The 20,876-nt window shown below is 42.3% G+C and overlaps 2 protein-coding genes across 2 annotated transcripts; one reads left to right on the top strand and one right to left on the bottom strand.

Moving 5' to 3' along the window:
• Positions 1 to 9: 9 nt before the first annotated feature.
• nup62l (nucleoporin 62 like) lies at positions 10 to 3,009 on the top strand. The gene is made up of 3 exons (XM_069153816.1): positions 10 to 93; positions 687 to 2,488; positions 2,584 to 3,009. Exons 2-3 carry the CDS (start codon positions 968 to 970, stop codon positions 2,740 to 2,742), a joined length of 1,680 nt encoding a protein of 559 aa, XP_069009917.1. The 5' UTR covers positions 10 to 93; positions 687 to 967; the 3' UTR covers positions 2,743 to 3,009.
• Positions 3,010 to 4,081: 1,072 nt separating this feature from the next.
• On the bottom strand, positions 4,082 to 20,646 carry itga6a (integrin, alpha 6a). Its single transcript, XM_069153814.1, has 26 exons — positions 20,403 to 20,646; positions 13,149 to 13,273; positions 12,784 to 12,863; positions 12,426 to 12,687; positions 12,144 to 12,275; positions 11,193 to 11,406; positions 10,760 to 10,953; positions 10,578 to 10,672; positions 9,761 to 9,888; positions 9,589 to 9,678; positions 9,442 to 9,503; positions 9,191 to 9,360; positions 8,373 to 8,516; positions 8,161 to 8,279; positions 7,575 to 7,737; positions 6,856 to 6,942; positions 6,677 to 6,756; positions 6,451 to 6,528; positions 6,260 to 6,362; positions 5,976 to 6,152; positions 5,798 to 5,893; positions 5,613 to 5,720; positions 5,433 to 5,531; positions 5,211 to 5,336; positions 4,670 to 4,794; positions 4,082 to 4,172 (listed from the first exon to the last, which is right to left on the bottom strand). The coding sequence occupies exons 1-25, from the start codon at positions 20,588 to 20,590 to the stop codon at positions 4,687 to 4,689; spliced, it is 3,228 nt and encodes a 1,075-aa protein (XP_069009915.1). The 5' UTR covers positions 20,591 to 20,646; the 3' UTR covers positions 4,082 to 4,172; positions 4,670 to 4,686.
• Positions 20,647 to 20,876: the final 230 nt, after the last annotated feature.

The following is a 20,876-nucleotide window of genomic DNA, read 5'->3' as shown; positions in this document are numbered from 1 at the left end:
ACGTCCCGAGGCAGAAATGTCAACATTGGACAAATGGGACCGCGCTGCGTGAGCTGCTAGCTAACCCAAAGAGTCACTGCGACGTCAAGAGAGGTAACCGTCACACCCTGTTCGTTTGGTTTTCAAAAACTTTATTGATCCAAATGTATTTATGTCGTTATTCGTGTGTATCGTACAGTGTGGTTCAATAATACTTTATTGGTACAAATAAAGTTTTCACGTGATAAATAAATTTTTAAAAAAAGAAAAGATGAGAGACGAAATAAATGAAAATGGAAAAAGTACATTTTAAGCATATCGATATTTTAACAGAATAAATTTCAAACTTTTAGCTTTGACAGTGAAATGTTCCTTGTTAAGATGTGACTTTAGAAACACAGACTTCCATTTGTATGAAATAACTGATTAAAAGAGTGTTATTTTATTGGTGCTTGTTGTTAAACAGTCTGTCGTTTATCATTTGAGATTCTTATCGTTAATGAACATGGAGCTATTATATCCCGGGTCAGGTCTGTCAGGCTTCAGCCTGGGCCAATCAAATCTTGACTTGGTGCTCTTCGAGAATGTAATTGGGTCTTAGATCTGTCAATCTTACCAAGAAAGGCGGGATTTGTTCTCTGGCAGACAACGCTTGGGTCAAAACGAGTCCTCCGACCTCGGGTCCTAACTGCCGTCATTTCCTTTAGTCAACCACCGAAATGCCTGCTGGAAGAAGAGTCGCGGAAACGGGCCACGTTTCTTTTAATGGAGGATGTGTTGTTAGTTTCTGATCCCTGTTACGGTCGAAGTGACGTTTAGTAGTTTGGGATTGACGTTATTTGCCGCTAACGTCTGAAAAGTCCCGGTAAGAGAAAAACGGATGCTCGGTAACTTCCGTTGAACCCGCTCGTGTCCGACCCGCCAAAACACGTCCAGAGACCATTTTGTACTTTGGCTGATTTCGTTGAGTTTTAACTCGAGAGAGAAAATGAGCGGCGGGTTTAACTTCGGCCAGCCCTCTTCGAGCTTCACCTTCGGAGCCCAGAAGACACCAGCCGGAGCCCCCGGCACCGGGTTTGGGATGGCGACCTCCACACCGGCGGCACCCGCAGGAGGGGGTTTCGCTTTCGGCACCGCAGCCCAGGCCACCCCGAACCCGAACCCGAACCTCACCGGCTCCTTCAGCTTCGGCACCCCGGCTAAGAGCGCTGCAGCCGGCTCGGGCTTCTCCTTCGGGACCCCCACCGGCTCGTTCGGCCTGGGTGCGACCCCTCAGGCCGCAGCACCACCGGCCGGGTTGACTTTGGGCTCCGTAGCGGCTCCAGCTCCGGGGTCGGGGTTCACCCTGGGCGGCGGGTTGACCGCCCAGGCCACCGCTATGGCCCCTGCAGGAGGGGGCTTCAGCTTTGGAGTTGTCCCTCAAGCTCAACCCCAACAACTCCAACCTGCAGCAGCAGCAGCAGCAGCTCCAGCTGCAGCAGCGACCACAGCATCGGGGGGCCTCTCGTTTGGAGGGTTCAGTTTTGGGTCGACCAAAGGCCAGGTGACCACCGCAGCAGCTCCTCCTGTTGCCGCCACAGGAGGAGGCTTCAGCTTTGGCACCGGTGCTCCATCCATCCTCGCCCAGGCACCGCCGGCCGCCACCGCCTCAGCCACACCAGGCCAGGGTGGAGGATTTGGCTTTGGGATCAAGCCCTCATCGACCCCAGCTCCGCCCGCACTGACCCAGACGGCCCCAGTTATAGGTCCGACTCTCTTCGCTTCACCCATCACGTCAGCTGCCGCGATCGCCAGCGCAACCGGCACGGGGTTTACCTTGGGTGCTGCTCCAGCTGCAGCAGTAGCAAGCGTCGCCCCTGCAACTACAACAGCAGCAGCAGCTGGTGGAGGTTTGCCTTTCATGCTAAAACCTCTGGGAGCAGCTACCACCACCTCTGCCTCCGCCTTGACGGCGGCAACTGCAATCGCCCCAACGGGCGTTGCCACAGGCTTTACTCTGGGACTGAAACCTGCATCCACTATGAGCACCACAACATCTGCTACAGCCACAACAATCACCACCACCACAGCTCCTCCGGTGATGACCTACGCCCAGCTAGAGGGTCTCATAAACAAGTGGAGTCTGGAGCTGGAGGACCAAGAGAGACATTTCTTGCAGCAGGCCACTCAGGTGAACGCCTGGGACCGCATGCTGGTGGAGAACGGAGAGAAGATCACATCCCTGCACAAGGAGATGGAGAAGGTGAAGCTGGACCAGCGCAGGCTAAACCAGGAGCTGGACTTCATCCTGTCCCAGCAGAAGGAGCTGGAGGACTTGCTCTGCCCGCTGGAGGAATCTGTGAAAGAGCAAAGCGGAACCATCTACATGCAGAACGCCGACGAGGAACGTGAGAGGACGTACAAGCTGGCTGAGAACGTGGACGCGCAGCTGAAGAGGATGTCGCAGGACCTGAAGGAGATCATCGAGCACCTGAACACGTCCAGCGGTCCGGCAGACACCAGCGACCCAGTAAGAGCAGATGTCAGTTTAACACGTTATTGATCATTCAAACTTGAGATTTGCTGCTTTAATTGATTCCTTCTTTCTGTTTCTTCTTCCTTTAGCTTCAGCAGATCTGTAAAATCCTCAACGCCCACATGGACTCGCTCCAGTGGGTCGACCAGAACTCTGTTCTCCTGCAGAGACGAGTGGAGGAAGTGTCCAAACTGTGCGACACCCAGCGCAAGGAGCAGGAGAAAACCTTTCGTTTAACATTTGACTGATCTGCATTGCAACCTGCATGTTGCCATAATGCAACGTTTGTACAGACGGGCGTCTGTTCAGGGGGTCCAGATGGTTTGGATTTGTTTTAATCCCACTTCCTGTTAACCTGTTTTCCCCCCCGAGTTGTTTTGAGTTGCAGAAAGATTGATATTTTTTCAATGCAACAGGCTTTATATAAAGTAGTGAAAATGATCAGCTGTTCCCATGTAAATTGTTATTCTTGTTCTAAATAATATGATTCAATAAATCTTTGGAATAAGATTACTGCCATTTCTTTCAGTGGCGATGTTTTTAACCAGAGTAGACCTTTCATGCAGTCCACTCTCCCCTGAAACATTCAAATTATATCTCAGCTCCTTTCTAATGTGATGGGTCAGACTATCAAGAGACCAGCGGGTGGAATTAGTTTTCACTTACGTAGAGCTGAAATAATCAACTGTTGACCAAACAGTCAAACATGACTCGTTACAGCTTCTCGGTTGTGAGGATTTCCTGTTTTTCTTTGTCTTCTTCCGAGATCGCAAACTGAATATCTTTTGGATTTCAAAATCAGTCTTTAAGCACTTTTATTAACTTGACAACTCAAAAATGAAGACGGGCACTTTTTATTTAATGACATCTATAAAACATTACATTTCAGTCGCTTCTCACCATCTTCCCTCTGGATTCCTCACGTGGAACAAAGAGTTCCTTCAGTGAGGATCTACAGTGCAGTGGATGCTACCTGAACGTCACAACAGTGAGACGAGGTGAAGAACCGATCAGAGCCGAGCCGAGCCGAGCTACTCGCCGTTTGGGAACGGTGCCTTTTTGTGACGTGATAAATGTACCTAAATGTCCAAGTAGGAGAGAAGCAGTTTTGTTGTGAAGTTCTGAAACTAGACGCATAAAAGATCCACAAAAACTACTGATTTACATTCATGTTACAGTGAAGCAGCTGTACCTTCCTCACATAGACTGAAGGGGTTTAGTAGGAAAAACAGTAGTAAACTTTGGCTGCATGAATTTTGTCTTTATCAAAAAAATAAATATAGCGTATGCAGAAGTATTTAAATATATACAACACTTACAAAAACATATTTCATCGTCTATACAGTAAAAATTCAAGGTCTCGAATCCGACTAATTCCTTGAAATAATTTTTTTGTGTAATTGCTGAGCACTGTGTTCACCAAATTAAAAAAACCAAAGTTCAGTGTGATGGCGGTCTGTCACATGAAGAGAAGCAGGTCGTCTCCACCGGATGAATCATCACACAAAAACACTCATAAGTAACTTTCATTGTCGATCCAAGTCGTCATCCACTGCTTTCTTTCAAACGGATCGAGTTTGACTTTTCCGTCTTTGTACTCGGGCGTTTCCTTTCTGATCCGCACTGCGTGGTAACGAGGAACGCCGTCTTCTCGTTTGGAGCGTTTGAAGAATCCACACTAGGAGGAGGAGAAACGTGATGCGTTACTAGAGGCTGATCCACGTCAGCGATGTTGGTGAGAAACAACAAGAGGAGGAGAGGCGCAGGAACGTCCAGCATGCTTTGCAGTTTTTAGGACGTGTGAAATAGCTGAGCAGTAAAAGAGGACGTCAGGAGAAGCACCTGCAGAGCACTTTAAAAGTTACACAGACAAGGTGGCATGAAGAGGAAACATTAAGTCTGTTGGCGAGAAAAGGCAGAAATTTCTGGGCAAAATTCAGAGACACATGTTGTACAAAGACCTGATTGTTGAGGATACAGTTGGACTCTCACTTACTAGCTCCATTCAATATTTAGTTTGCATTAAAAGTATGTTTTCTATGTGAATTGAATGTTTCCAAATGACTTGTCTCATCAGCTCAGTACAATATGTGTCTGATTGAATTTTTCTGCATTACTTGGCTGGAAAGTGAGTTCATTAGTCGCTGCAGGAATCACACGTCATGCTGACTTTACCCCGTTCAGAGTATAAATCAGGCCTCGGCAGAGAGTTTGTCTTTGTCAGAGGGCTGAACGTGGATCTCAGCCTTGAGATACGCAGCATCGTACTCCTCTTTAGATGCTCTCTTGAAGAAATCACACTGAGGGAGAGCAAGGGGGGAGGGAGGGGGGAGTTGTTAAAGGCGTCAGACTAAACCAGTCGAGGCAGTCGAAAGCTCAAATGATGATGATCCATTTCATTTAGGAGATACTTCATCTGGAGAGTCCAGCGGTGGCACTCAAACATCTGCAGAATAACTGTTAAGGCCTGATGACGTTTTTAATATCAACCCCAGTTTTGATTAAAGTCATCCAGAGTATCTCTGCTTATCTCCGTATATCTTCAATAACATGAAACAAAGAAATGCTGCACATTTTTTACAACCTGAAACAAGAAAATAGAAAACTAGCAAAAAAAGGTTCATAGACGACACCTTTTCTGAAGTTTACTGAAGTTCATGTTTCACCTCCTGTTTTCATCCTCTGTGTTGTTCTGCATGTCATCAGCTGTTCTTACCTTCCAGAGCAGAAACACCAACAAAGCCAGAATCAGGATCCCCGCTTGGACCGCCACCAGAATGATCCACCACGGGACTCCCCCGTTCTGAGCTACTGCGCTGTCCGGGGACACGGCCACCGTCACCTGCCACCAAACACCAAAGTGAGGACGAACCAAGAGACCAGGTGAGTTGGGATCCAGACAGTAAACAGTTCATAATCCTGTAGCTGATGGACCTACAGTGGTGTCTGGGGTTCTCAGGATCATGTTTTCAGCCTGAGTGTGAAGTACAAGCGAGGCCTTCACAACTAAGTGCAAGGTTGAGAGGGAGGCATAATCCTGTGTAAAAACAAAAACCGTTGTTCAGTTCATCAGAAGGTCCTGAAGGGACATACGGGACAAATGTAAGTAGTTTGTCACCTCGATAAAAGTTGAGTTCCACAGACGAGATCTCAGTTCAACTGCTGTACCGTCCAGTCCCTGCAGGGGGCACTGGAGCACCACACATTTGATGTCCTTCTCACAGGACTAAGAAGCACACAAACTATTATTAGTCACATCTGCACGTTTAGAAGATGCATATGTACATTAAAACAAAGACTCACCAAAACTTTCTTTTTGCCCGGCGGAGAGGCCATTTTGCTGCCGGTTTTTCTTTCTTTTCTCACAATTCCTCGTTTTGTCCGAGACACAGAGGACTCCTGTAAGAACATTTCTTTTCGTCAATGAAGCAGTGAAGGTTTATTTTCATGTCCGACATCTGGAGATGTTAAAGCATCAAACCTGGATGTGTTTGAGAGAGTTGATCTCCGACTCAGGAGAGCAAAGGATGTCCTCCCGTCCTTTAGAGGAGATCTTCACCAGATACAAAAGCCATTTCCCATCTTTGTTATATTTAGGCCACTGAATGTGCAGCGAGGCTCTGACAGACGGCCTCAAAGACTTCCACAAGTTGTTTATCTGAAGATGAAATCAATATTTGGTACAACTCTGCAATTTCACATAAACATTATATGACAGCTACGGTTCAATATCCGTGTAACAAACGGTGGGATGAATAAACTGACTCTGAACGTATAGCTGATCAAACTTCCGATCTCGTCTTCCGTCTTCATCGCGCTTTCTCCTTTCACCACACCTCCAAAAGAAACCTGACTAGGATTGGCTTCGCTGATGAAAACAAGCCAGTAAAATCTTTTATTTCACATCCGGCTGGAGGCGCTTTACAGTCCAACTTTTATATAAACGACATACTTACCCACTGACTGATAAAGGCAATTCAATGATCACTTTAGCCTTTACTTTTACCGGGGTGATATTTTCCTGCACACTGGTACTTAAAAAAAAAAAAAAAAATACACAATAGTACATGTTGATATATATATAAAAATAGAATTACTACACATTGTAGTCAAACAGTATTATCTTACATGTACAGAACAAAACTCAGAGCTGAGCTCATCCTCTGTAGCAACAGGACTTACGTTTGCAGCTGCAGGTCGATCTCAATCCCAGTGGTGTCGAGAGTCATGCCCGCAGTGCTCAGGATGATGTAAAAGGTCGTCTAGTGTGAAAAAACAAACAAGGAAAACCATCTCTGACATGAATTACAATCGCTAAGTGCTAAAGTAAACGTTAGCACGTGACCATGACAGGTCTGTACCTCCGAGTCGCTCTTGAAAGGATTTCCCAGCTCACAGTCTGCTTGAGAGCCGTTCTGATTGGCGACACAGATGATCGGCTTTTCTGTCTGGAAAGAACACATTGGAACATTTTAGAATAATTAAAAAAACAGAAATCAGAAAATAATTAATGAGTCAGACAGTAATTAGAGTGAAGTTTCTCTGCATTTCTTTTTCATTTTTCAATACATTTTAATTTTTTGCCAAACGCACATCACTCGTTAGCATTTATCCTCTGATTGCAGAGTGCATGTTTTCATATTGTACTATGTAATCAATAAAAATGGATTAAGTGCATGCAACAGTTATGACATAATCGGTCAGTCTGTAAATGATCAAAAGAGATGAACCAAAGGAAAACTTTGTTTGATTGGATAAAACAGATGTTGACAAAGTTTTCCTTTGGGTACACGGTTGAAAGAAGGTAATGAATCGCAGGAATCATCAGATCACAAATTGTTTACAATTGTAAAAACACGTCATGATATTCAGTAGTTGGATTACATCGTATCAAGAGACTCCCACCTCCACAACTTTAACTGTGTATTAACATGCTAACTTACTATCAAACATATCGAACTTTATTTAACAAGATAATGTAGAAAATGTCTCCATTTTCCATCCAACAGTTTTTACTGGTGAAGTTTTTTAATGTGTAAACAGAGTGCCAGCAGCGAGTACAGCTGCACAGCAGACTCACCGTTGTTTGATGTGAGCGGACTCCAGAGTACGACAGGGTATCTGGGAAACTCGCCACCAGCTTCGCCTCGTAAGCATCGTCACCGTTCATGTTGTTCACCGTCACCCGCAAGGCCAAGTCCTTCTTCTCGTAATTCAGCATGAACTCAGGGATGTTGTTCTTGCTGCAGACACACGGTCATAACCAGGAACTTCAGACTGAGCCCAGTACAAAACAACAGGACTGTGATATGATGTTTCCATTTGATAACAATGTCGTAATAACAATCATTTTATACATAGAGCAGCATTTATTCATATACAGCCTCCCATCTTTGAACTCCGGTATCACACTAAGGTTCTCTGATGTTGCGTGTTGAGTCAACATCCTGTACTCTCGGCATGTCTGAGCTTGGTTTGTGGCTTTGGTTTGATATGAAGGGGTTGATGGAGCAGTTGCGACCACCGTGTCGGTCCACCGTGTGAAGGCCCACGGACCAGAACAGACGTTTGGAAAGGCAGAGCTGAGTGTAGATCCTCGGTGTCACATTACACCTCTTACTCATTATTTACTTTATCTCATTACTGTTTTAAGATCGCACATTAACCTGTTGTTTAGCGAGAAGTACACGTCGAGGTTGTTCTGTTTGTAGTATAAACTGTACTCCATCTTCAGGCTGCTCCGGCAAACATGATCTCTTCCACATCCCTCTTTCACGAAGTTGACCTACAACAACAATAACAACAATATACAAAACAGCATGTCATTAACTTAACATGACTTTTCGTTTTCACCTATAAATGCAGCCTGATTGTTTACCTCAGTGACGTCTTTGCTTGATTCAGAGGAATCCAAGATGGCCTTCAGCTGAGGGAGGCCATTTTTTGTCCTTTGTCGTTTTGTACCAATAATTTCCACAGACATCTCGATGGGAATGCTGCGCATCTTGTCCTTAATGTTGTCCTGCGCAAATCAGAGACAGCCAGGCAAGTTAAAGCAGAATTATTGCCTCTATATGCATTTAATTAGACGTTTGATTCCCAAACTGTGGTGGTTTGAAGGAGGTAACCTAACAAATACATTCCAACCGGGCAGTCCAACAAATTGTCATTTCATTTCATTTTATTACAGATAATAGTTATTACAAATGCACATCACATTAGAATGATGTGAAAATTAGTTGGTAATCATTTAATTATTTGAGCTCAGCCATGTGGTGTGACATCACATACGACGTAGCACAAGGCTGACATAACGTTATGTTGATGCCGTCTGAGATTGTTGGTATCTGCAATGGGAAGTGATAGTTTGGAAATTTGGTTTGGTACATAGTGATGCAAGGTTTCTAAAAGTTTGGGAACCTCTACATTATGTATTATCTATGTAGATCTATATAAATATATATTACCAGTGTTGATAACATTACACTTGTATTATTAAAGCTACTATATATTTTCAAAAGTGTATCCTGTGCTGCATATATATATGTGTGTGTGTGTGTGTTTTAATGGCACCGAGATATTTTGAAAGTATTACTCGCTGAATCTGAGTGTATCGCTCAGTGAATTCAGGTGTTGAATAACTGAATCGGTTCCTGGCTGTTGCTCACTGATTTACGTGTGACAGATGTGATTTACCTTCAGTCTGGCTTTTATTTTGACGCACGTTTCTTGGTTTTGGCCACGAAACTCTGCGGTGCCATTGAACTGGTGATCTGATTCAACCTGGGATTTGTTCAGGAACATCACCCGGGAGGTCAGCCCTTGTTTCCTACGATCTCCATCCGCCTCGACAGAGTAGCTTATAGCTGCAGCACAGAAGTCAAATACATGTAAGAAAGAACAGCTTGACGTTTTTGTTTCTGGAAAATAGATCATTTATTACTTACTTAGTCTTGGGCTGTAAGATGCAGGGTTGGCTTTGTAGGCGAAGCATGCGTCCACAGTGAAGCTTTGGAAAGAAAAAGGATATTTTGAACAAACAGAAAGTTTTGACTGTGACATCTGTTTAAATATAATAATCTTAGAACACCTACCAGATGCTGTTCCCACAGTTTTTAATTGTGAGGTCAATTTCCTGTGGAGATATTTTGACATCTCTCCTAATGCTAATGACAGGCCTTGCCCTGAAAGAAAGGTTGTTAAATGAAATTGTGATAGATATCAGTAGGTTTTACATTTACTTCTAATGTATAAGGGCACATTTACCTGTAAATTAAAACTGTGTCTGACAGAGAGCCGACAGCCAGGTCTGGATAAGAGTTACCGTCCAGATCCATGTTCCCTGCCAGAGAATATCCAAACAATCGAATGTTGTGCTCTTTTCCTGAAAGGATCTGTAATGAAGGACAAACATTTAACAAATAATTAAAACTTAAAGAGGAAATTAATACAAATAACAACATTAAAGCGTTGCTTCTTTTGGATCAGCGACCAAAATGGTGTCAGAAGAAGACCAAATGTATTTAATATTATCAAAGTAGTTCATTGATCATTATAAGTAAAAGCTATTTTGTTTTTGTCCATAGCAAAGTCAAGACAAAGTATTGAACATATTTTTGGCCACTTGGGGCAGCAGAAAATAAACTGTGAACTGCAACACTGAGATATTACAAGACTTTAAAAGATGTATTATTGCACTTTCATCTGCACCTCAAACTGAGATAACATAATGATTTAGGAGTTATTTTTTCAGACTTGGAAAGAGCAGCTGTGGTTCAGATGGTAGAGTGTCATTGATGTGTGAATGTGTGTGCAAGTCATGCTCCCCATAACTGGTACTGATCCTGTGTCAAATTTGTGGAGTGCCCCTTTAATAAAGCGACCTTGTCAGCAACAGTTGTTTTTTTACAATTACAAAACTACATTATCATTAATTTGGACTAAAGGTTGCTCGAGAGTCACCAGAGCTGTGGAGACCTGCCGAGTCAGGCAATTATTCTCTGTGGATTATTCAGCACGATTAACTCTTCCTGTTAATATAAAACTACTGATTAGAGCTGCTTGAAACTAAAACAGAACCAACCTGTGCAGGACTGGTTTTGATTCCTTGTGCAGAACCATGATAAATGTAGACTTTTCCTGCACCGGCATCATCATGCGGAGCTCCAATGGCAATATCTGTATGAGAAAAAAAGAGTTTATGTTTACGCGTCTGCAACTAATAAAGAAAACACAAATGAGGTAAAAAGGTGTCTGTTAAAGCACCTTCATATGAGTCCTGATTGATGTCTCCCGTGTTCTCCACTGCCAGTCCAAACATGGAGTCCTTGGTCCCGTTCAGACGGACTGGGGTGACTCGTTCCCACCGTCCTGCCTTGTTTATGTAGACGTAAACAGCTCCTCCAATGTCTCTGTCCTTCATGTAGAACTGGGGAGCCCCCACAACTATGTCCTGCCATCTAGATCATAGATGGAGCGTAAACATTTATCAGCAACATTAAGATTATAACATCATTTAAAAAGAAAGGCACTGAAAGTAGAACATTGAAGTTATAGAACACCAGAAAAAGATCAAATAAAATGAGTCATACTTGTCATGTGTGTCTTTACTTTTGTCTTCGGACTTAAATGAATTATGCTGAAATGTCTGTTCTCACTGTGATTAAATGATACGTGTGCAGGTGGAAATGTTTCGTACCCGTCACTATTCAGATCAACTACAGCCACGTCATATCCGAAGGAGGAAGCGAGTCCCGGCCCATGCAGCATGTGTTCCATCAACAGTCTGGTGGAGACTTCGCTCTCTTTCTTCAACAGGACTACAGCTCCACTGTGATTGGCTCTCGGTGCTCCGGCCACCACCGTCAGGCCTCGACTCCTGGTGACGCGGTGCCCCGAATCAAGAGAGAATCCTAAAAGTAGGAGAGATGTTGTAGATATAAACCTTTTATTTATCATTGAACTATTTCTTTTAGCGCCCTTCTCTTCCTGTCGTGAGGTCGTTGCTACTGAATCTCCTATTGTTGGCCGGGGACAGTGCAGACAACCACATGTCTCCACATCATCTGTTCTCATCGGTAACTTTCAGTATCTCAGCTCACTGACACACCTGCAGAAATTCATCTCATGTCCATGCAAATGCCCTGAGCCACCAGTAGGAGGCGCTACTGCTGCAACAAGAACACCAACTTCCCATCCTCAAACTCTGCTCATTCTTTTCATTGCAGTGGTTTCTGAACTTCAGTCTATGTGTAAAATAATTGCATTTGTAGCACTACAGCAGAACCGAAAAACAAAGGTTCAGGGAAATAACATCCTGAACAACATGACCTGCAGGTTTCTTTTCATGAATGTTTCTCAACGTGTTTTAAATCGACAGTTTTCACACTGTTATTGTTAAGTGCAAGAGAGGCTCCAGCATATTTTGTGTTTGAGCGCCCAGTTTTGCTGATTAACATGACTCCACATCTTTTAATGTTCCTTTTGCAATAAAACTTGCTAAACTAAAAAATGGTTTGCACCAAAGCAGTACTGCTGCTTAATAGTTCCCAATTTTCCAGCAGATATTTTTCAATTGTCATGGCAGGAAAAAGAAGAGGTGCAACCGAACAGGACACACAAACGTATCTGTATGTTTTGGACAACTCACCGAGGTAGCTGTTGGCTGGTACGGGCACAAGCTCGGGGTTCAACAGATGCTCATCCCCAACTTCATACGGGCCGTCATCATACACTTCCATCTCCAGCAAAGTATTGTTCTTTTGCTCCACTCGCACAACGCCTGGAGAAGATTGGAGAGAACAAAGCGGTAGATGTTGGTGTGAACGAGAGAAGTTTATTTTCATGTACAGAAAGAAAATCTCGATTGCACCGATAAATAACGTAAGAGCCTTGTGTATTAAGGTTTTGTTGTATATGACTAGATAGTGACCTTTCCAGTTGTAAGCTCCTGGTGCTCCAAACACCACGTAATGGTAATCCTTGGTGAACGTGGCAGCCAGACCCTGCTGGCATGATCCAAACATCTCGTGGCCTCGGGCTCTGCCCTCACAGAAGTTCCAGTTTCCTCCATCCTCATCAGAGGACGAGTCAATGGTTAGGTCCTGACTCAGGACATAACAGCGCCCGGTGATGTCATGAGACTCCTGGGGGGTGTTCACGAACAAGCGCTTCTGATAGCGATGAGCACATGTCTGAAAAAACATAACAGGTAAGTTCATATCTTTATCAGACTGGGAACAGCACAAGAGGACACCAGGAACAACGGTTGAGTAATTAGTTTGACTCACCACAATCTTTCCTCCGGGTCCCTGACTCTGCACAGTCACCCCCATCCACTGGTTCTCTTTGTTCTCCACACGCGGGTTCTCTTTCAAAATTCAGCAACACAAGACAATTATATGAGCGTTACGTTATATAGTTTAAGAAAAAAGAGAATTGGATGGACAGATGGATGGATGGATGGATGGATGGATGGATGGATGGATGGATGGACGGATGGACGGATGGATGGATGGACGGATGGACGGATGGATGGATGGATGGACGGATGGATGGATAGATGGATGGATGGATGGATGGACGGATGGATGGATGGATGGACGGATGGATGGATTGATGGATGGATGGATGGATGGATGGATGGATGTCTCACCTTCATTGTCAAATTCAATGCGCTGACAGTGGTTGGACGGGGTGATGTCACATCTATAAAGGCCTCCTGTGATGTTGGCTGTTTGATTTCCCAAAGCTCTGGCTCTGGGCGCACCGATCAGCAGCCTGAAGACAAATTCAAATATATTTTTTCAGGTTTTATGGAATAAGTAAAGCGTATTGGAATGATCTTTTACCCTCTCCCTGACAGGCTCTGCTGTTCCTCTGAATTATTTTCTACCATTGTTAGAATATCTTTCAACAAGCTCCAGAGCAGCAGCTTGTTGAATTTAGTACATATATGTGAAAACATCGACGGCAACAGTGAAAGCAGACAATAAAAAAAAGGTGAAATCTTTTTTGTGCAATATATTGCGGCTGCTGTTGGCAGAGGAATCTGATTGTCAAAGCAAAAAAGCAAAGAGTAGAAAAAAGTTTGTATTCATTTATCTATTATGTTTCACTGTAGCTGCACTGCAAGTAGCTCAATATAAAGTATCCGTCAACAACTGTGACTATCTGCAGAAACAGAGAACAATGGCCACATCCTGGCACATACCACATAGCCACAACAACCCTGATTCATTTCCAGCCACGGACAACTTTTGCATGTCACAACTCGTTTCTTCTCACAGTGTTTTCTGTGTGAATCAAAAGTGTCACTATAAACTAAAGGAAGAGTAACACTTGAGATGAAGGGTTGCTATGTGAGTGCAATCTTTTGGTTTGGTAAATGCACAGTGCTTCGGCCTGCAGCATAAATGAGAGAGGAATGCTGAAAGGCTACAAATTATAAACCCAAAAGGAAAAGTCAGATTCAACCCATTAAAAAAAAATAAAATCCGATTTTTTTTTTTTTTTAAAATAACAGAAACAATAACAACATCTGGTTAACAAGAATAAGGTGTCCCAAATCAAAACAACATAATTATTCAGCATACAGTTTTGTCTTAGTTCTGTAATTAGTGTACACAAATATGAATATATTTTACCATTTTATACAAACAGTAAATGTTACTGATGCCAATGACGTCACTCAAACTGCAGCTTTTGAATCCAGTTAAACTTCACATACACATCAATATTATTAGAATTAAATTTATAAAAACTGTTTTTAATCAACAGCACACTTAAAATGGACCATAAACAAAAAAAAACCTGCATAATATAAAACAACAACAAGTTAACTGTATTCCAAAACCTTTTACACCTGGTCACCTGCTCTCGTTGTCCAATCAGGGAAGGTCTTTGGGATTTGCGCCACTTTGACCCTGGTGACATCAATCTCAACTCATTCAGAGGATTGTGCATGTTCCTCTGAGGATACATACCAACACTGAGGAAAAAGGAACTATTGGGATATTGGGAATGCTCAAAGGAAGCTCCATGTCGATGACTATGCTAATGCCAAAGTCTTATCGCATACTGCGCGTTGTGTATTTCACAGGATTAATGATTGATGATTAATCTCTTAAAGAGCAGTTACATTTTGTTATAAGACAGAAACCAGACCACTGCTGCACGTCATGTGCACTAGTGGACTAGTGTCAGAGAGCAAAGGAGCGCTGAAGCAGACCATCTCGCTCGGAGTGTGTTCAATAATGTAGCTCTGCCTAAGTTTATCCTGCTGACCACAGTTTGTAGTCTGTTGCCACATCCTGCTACACAAAGTTTGCAAATCAATTTTTTTAAACAGTGGGTTCCTGTTTTCAGACAGAATTTAACGGTGAAATGAGAACTAATAAATGAAAAAAATAATTTAAAAACAAGACAATGACAAAAAACTAGTTGCACAGCTGCACACCTGGAGTATCATTAGTTTTTAGTATAAGAACTGAGGGGACTGTTACATTTACACTTTAACACACAATTTTGAAATGTGCCATTAATGCTGAGCATTTACAGACTTGATACTGACTCAACACCTAACTTGGACTTCCCAAACAACTCTGCCATCTCTGTAAAGTTATACTATAACCCAGTCTCTGTGAATATGTCATCAGATGACAGGATGTGAGTCACTACAGATCCATTAGCACCAAAACAATGGTTTGACCTCTGACAAACTGCCTAATTGAACACAATAGGACTGAATAATGCCATGTTACTTCAGCCTTTTTTCACATTGAAGTAATACCTAACCATCTCCAGAAAAAAGGTTTTGTCTAATGTTAAATTTCCTTTAAGATGATTTTGAAAATACTACAACTAAGAAGCTGTGCGAGCTCACCAGCATCCTGAGAAAATGAAAGACTTTCTTCAAAGGAGGGAGAGGAAATCCTCTCCACCCTTTTCTCTCCCTCATGACTGTGCAGTTCCTTCTGTAACCCACCTATTGATCTGTGGAACAACCCTGTGCCTCTTCATTTGTTAAACAAGGACTCTCCTGAGGAGGCCACACTGTAAACCTTCTCAAACAAAGCCCAGTGACATGCAAATACAAACAGGAGTCTTTACAGTTAGCTTCACTTTCACATTTTAGCCCATGAGCAGTCGTTCATCATGTAGAAGGGTGATGCTGAAGATTTACTGCAGAGCTGAACCTGCACAGTAAATGAGTTTATTTTACATTTAGAGCTGTAAAAAAAATCATTTATTAGTCAATCAAACAGAGAAATGGTATTTTTCACGGAAAAATGCCAAACGTTTGTGGTTTCTGCTTCTCAGATGTCAGGATTTCACTTGATATGTTATTAAAGAGAATATGTTTGGGTTTTGCTGTTATCTTAAATAAAACAATCAATTAATTAATGTTAAAAACAATCATCAGATGAATCAATTGTGGAAATAATTTTTTGTTGCAGCCCCCCAAAAAGAAGTCAGTCAGACAGACATCTTCAGATGACAATAAGAATGCAAGAAGACGGCTTTAGTTTTAAAGAATTACGCAGAGTTAAAGTGTAAGCGAAGTTAATGCACTTATGCATCACTGACAGCTCAAGAGAAGCCAAATCCAAGAGGCCACATGCAGAAAACACCACATTCATGATGAGCTTGTAACACAGGTGATACAGAAATACCTGCAACGTAAGAGCAGAGCAGCTCGGCACGATGACAGTTGTAGAATTTAGCGAGTAACTGAGAACTAACATTGACATTTACATGCAACACGTCTGTCAAACGGACACATTAGCTCATTTTTCATCATGAAAAAAAAGCAAATATTTTAGTATTTCAGCTTATTTTCTGCAGCAGAAATCAATGCGAAGTCAATTAACAGGTATGCTTTGGCATAACATCAAAAGTAAAGAAACATCAAACTTTCCTAACAAGAGTGAGATTGAACAACATTCTCTCCTTGTACACTCACCAGGTAAAAACAAGTACACACTGCAACTGCTGCAAAGCCTGAAATACAGCTGACTTAATTAATCAGGATGAATAAACTGGCTGGTTTGAGCTCATGGCGGATGTGTCGGTGTTCATATATGTGATGGCCAGTAAGTAGCAAGAAATTGTAGCACAAAAAAAGCTAAAGATATGTTCGAGGTAGAGTGTGAAAGTTTATTCTAGACCATGACAACTGTAGTTTGGCCCCAAAAAATATTTTCTAGACATATCATATTAAGAATTATACAATTATACTGTGAGTGATTCTGCTATAAAAAAAAAAAAAAAAAGTAACTAACTGGATTTTTTTTTTTTTAGCTTGCATATTAACAGCCTTAATATTCCCGTATCAGTCAGTGTGCAGTGTGAAAGCGCGTCCCATCACCCAGCACGTCTTTCACTGCAGTGTAAATGGGAATGCATAGTGACTGGTGTGGGTTTACACAGTGAGCTCACTGGTCTCTGTTAACAGATGTGCTCCAGCACTCCCGCAGCTGTGCACTCAAACCAAGAAGAACTCCCAGGAACTGCTGCAGCTGTTCTAACTGGTTCGGTTTACACATTGAACACTGATTGGTGCTGACCTGTGATTGGCTGGATGCACATCACAGAAGGAACCATGAATACTCAGTACAAGTTCACATCAGCTTCAAGTAAAGAGTCAAAGTTTGGAAGAAGTTTTCAGATTCACCCATGTAACTGTTTATTAACCTTTTTTTCTAGTTTCCTCAAACTCGCCAGACCTCAGCGTGAAGTTTGACTAAAACGTCTCGACTTATTATTCACTGATGCGTTTAATCTATCAGGTTACATGTGCACAGATGGCCGTGTGTGTCCAGTCAAATGGGCGTTTTCTCTGGTTTCATTGCAAAGATGTTAAATCCACATCATTAACCCAACACATTATTCATGGGGGAGGCATCCAATTACCTTTCTGGAAGATGTCACATTGTGTTCAGTCTCGTGGTGAAACATCGATCTCCTTATTTGTTCCGCTCAACAAAAACCAATATGAAGAAGAAGGTATGACAACACCGTAAACACTGTGAGAAAGCATTGAAACCATTAGAGGACCAGCAGAGTTGCAGAAATGGTTTCATAAATTATAAATAAAACAATCTTCGAGGAGTGGAAAAGATTTGAGCTCAGAAGAGATGAAAACGCTGTCTGGGTTTGACACGAGAGGAGTTTGATCTATCGAGCCACATCTGTTACTCCCCAAGCAGAGTGTTCAGAGAGAAGGCCGGAGTTCCTCTCTTCACGTGTGACTTATAATCAGATAAATGTAAGTAGGCATAGCCAGTGTAGATTTGCAGCTGCCAGCGAACATCATCAAACACATGTTTATACAGAGAACAAGAGCGACAGATGCAGCGTGTGACACATCGCTGACTGGTGGTTTCATGAGCTCAATGTGTCTCACAGCTTCATGTTAGAAAGAGCTGTTCATTACCGACGGTGCTCTGCTCGGCTTCCACTTGACTCGTCTGGCTGATTATCTCAGGGTCACATGAGGATTTAGAGCTAAGATCACGGCTGAACAGAGGAGGCGGCAGTTTATTCCACACTCTTATATGATAAGAACAAGCAGCGCAATGTGTTCCCATACAGTCATAATTATAAACCACTTAGTTATAAATAGGGCTGTAACTAACAATCTACTTCAATATCAAAATATTGTGTTGATTAATTGATTGATTGATTGTTAGTAGATTTGAAACAAAAAACTAGTCGAGACAGAAATACGGCAGCTATTTTTATAAATCGATTACTTGTTTAGGGCACTTTTTTAAGCTAAAATCTTAAACTTTTCTAATTAAGTTTCTTCATAACAAGAATTTGTTGGTATTTTTGGTCTTGGATGATTGAAAATAAGTACTTTTAGGTTTTGGACTACTGATCAGACAAACAATGTAATGGCATCACCTTGGGCTTAACAAATTATAATTTCAGAATAGTTTTTATTTGTTAATAGACCATGATCATCCATCCCTCCATCATCCTACATACTTTGGACGAAGGTTCACCCTGAACAGGTCGCCAGTACATCACGGGTCCAGATTTGATTAATCAAGTTATCATTATTAAATAGTAAAATATTGAGTTGGGCCATCTTGAGTATTTAAACCTCAACGTGGCATCTTAAGTATTCATGTTTTGTCTAAACAACACTTTTTGTTCTCAAGAACTAACTTCTGCACGTTCGCAGAAGTTTGTGTTCTATGTTTGACAAAACTGGGCCAGTTTTCTCTTAGAGCAGCAGATAAGGAATGCAAATCTACACTCCCCTCTTACTTTTACTCGGTGAAAACAAACTATCAGGCCAGTGTCACATTTCAAGCCTCCATTTGCCCGACAAATATGACATCAGTGACTCTTTGGTGTCTTTATACTTGTCAAGTCTGACAAACATAGAAGTCATCTTTTCAGCTTGCAGGGTTCTTTGTGCACAGAGAAATCCCAAAAAATATTTTGAAAACAGCTTTAAATGTTGCATGGCCACTACATTTACCACACCATGACTTCCTTTAACACCATAGTCAAAACAGCAGTCAGATAAAATTCCACAAGTGAAGTCTAATCTAAGTCTTCTCTGGGAAGTCTTGTCACTAGGACTTCTCATCTCTGCTCTTTGTTTTTCAACATGCTGCTGCAGCGTCCTGCCAGCACATACTGTACCTCTTGCATGCAGCCTCTCGCCGGGTGCCACTCCCTCTCCTCAACTTATCACAACTCTGTCACTCTTTGTGTGACAGAGGGACCAGGCTACCTTCACTCATGTCTATTCTGTTCCCCGTGGGCAGCACAAACCAGTTAATATATGCATGGTAGTATTGCCAGGAATTCTTGAACCACTGCACTTAAGAAAAATGTAAAAACTGTGACTGGTGTCGGCACATTTTGGCACAGACTTAAAACTTATCTCTACATCTTTAAGCATGCGAATATCTCCCTGAATAATGTCGCAGCATGCCCTGACTGCTCATTCAAGTCACCACTTCTTAGCACTGTTTATAAATCAAACCTCACCAACAAAACTCTGAAAAACAGATTCAGAGTTTTGACAGAGAACCTTAGCGAACACTGTTTAAATGAATGACACTCATATCCAAATATAATACAGAAATCATCTCTGAGAAAAAGCTGTGAATACAAAAAGGTTTCAACATCAACCACATACCGAGGGCTTATAACTTATATTGAATAGTAAGCTTGTCTGGTTATGTTTGTATCAGTAAATCACATGACATATAAATAATAAATAACAATTTGTTTTGTCTTATCAACAGTTCAATGTCTGAACAATGGAGAAAAGCTGCAAACCATACATACACAACCTACACTAGAGAATTGTTTTTTCTCCTCTCCCCTCTGAGCTGCCGTAGTTTGACCTTATTGGCACATTTGCATGACAGTTAGAACCATTGTTAATGCACTTGTTGTCCTCTGGCATGTTTCCCATTTCATATTCAAATCATCACTGGGGGACAAAAGAAACTGGCGTTTGGAAGATAGTTACAGAAACTTAAATTAACAGTTTGCCAGTGGATGGAAAGAACATTTAGAAGTCGTGGAAAGGCCATAAATCAAAAGGATCTTTTCTGCCAGGTTTAACTTTAGTCAGAGAAAGATCAGACTGAGGAGGTTAAAAAGTTCTGATTGACTTGTGTCTGCTTCTGTCTCAGGCGTCTCAATATAAAGAGAAATTAGAATTTAGTAAAGTAAGACAGGGGTTAATATCTTCTTTATTCAGCACACGCAGGTATTTTTAATGTTGCTCCATGCTGCGGTGATGTCACGTGATGTCATTAATTGTATTAAACCTGTCCCCTCAGATTCACTCCGAACTGAACTGTACATTAAAATCACATATCGACAGAAGCAAACAGATGAGTAGAGATGAGTAGCTGCAGACATAACTCACATGACTTGATCCGGGTTGATTTGTTGGTGCATAGCCAGAGAAAACCCGAACAGACTCCCCGGCTCTCCGTCTTTCCTGATGACATGACTTGTGTCAAGGTTGAAGGCGAGGACCAAAGTTGGCTCCAGAAAATAAATATGAAAAAAAAGTGCAGCATGAACAGCAGAGGGTGTTCCCTTAAGCAGCATGGCAGCGCCGTCCGGGTGTGTCCACTAATCCCAGAGTTAAGAGCCTCGGACACCACTGCTCTTCTGCCCTCAGTCAAATGATGACTGGAGCCTGCAGCTCGGTTCTTTAACCACCGGGAACTCAGCAGCTGCTCCACTGCGCCCCCACCGGCCATCAGGACGAACCGCTACAGAGACGACCTGGTATTTGTAAACCACACATTGGCGGTTGTACATGTACATGCAATAGTACCAATACATCAATGTAAAAGTGGGCTACTCCATTACAATCAAAAGTTCTGCACGA

Source organism: Embiotoca jacksoni, unplaced genomic scaffold (genome assembly GCF_022577435.1).
Source record: "Embiotoca jacksoni isolate LCO1_2020_lvr unplaced genomic scaffold, fEmbJac1.0.p SCAF_2, whole genome shotgun sequence".
Taxonomy (NCBI): domain Eukaryota; kingdom Metazoa; phylum Chordata; class Actinopteri; family Embiotocidae; genus Embiotoca; species Embiotoca jacksoni.
The sequence above is the reverse complement of the archived record's forward strand: the minus strand, read 5'-3'. Positions and strand labels throughout refer to the sequence as shown.

Coding starts and splice junctions, on each gene's coding strand:
- nup62l (XM_069153816.1), top strand. CDS start 968: ATGAGCGGCGGGTTTAACTTCGGCCAGCCCTCTTCGAGCTTCACCTTC. Junction 2,489..2,583: donor CGGCAGACACCAGCGACCCA/GTAAGAGCAGAT, acceptor TTCTTCCTTTAG/CTTCAGCAGATCTGTAAAAT.
- itga6a (XM_069153814.1), bottom strand. CDS start 20,590: ATGCTGCTTAAGGGAACACCCTCTGCTGTTCATGCTGCACTTTTTTTT. Junction 6,943..7,574: donor TCCGCTCACATCAAACAACG/GTGAGTCTGCTG, acceptor TGTTCTTTCCAG/ACAGAAAAGCCGATCATCTG. Junction 6,757..6,855: donor CTTTCAAGAGCGACTCGGAG/GTACAGACCTGT, acceptor TTTTCACACTAG/ACGACCTTTTACATCATCCT.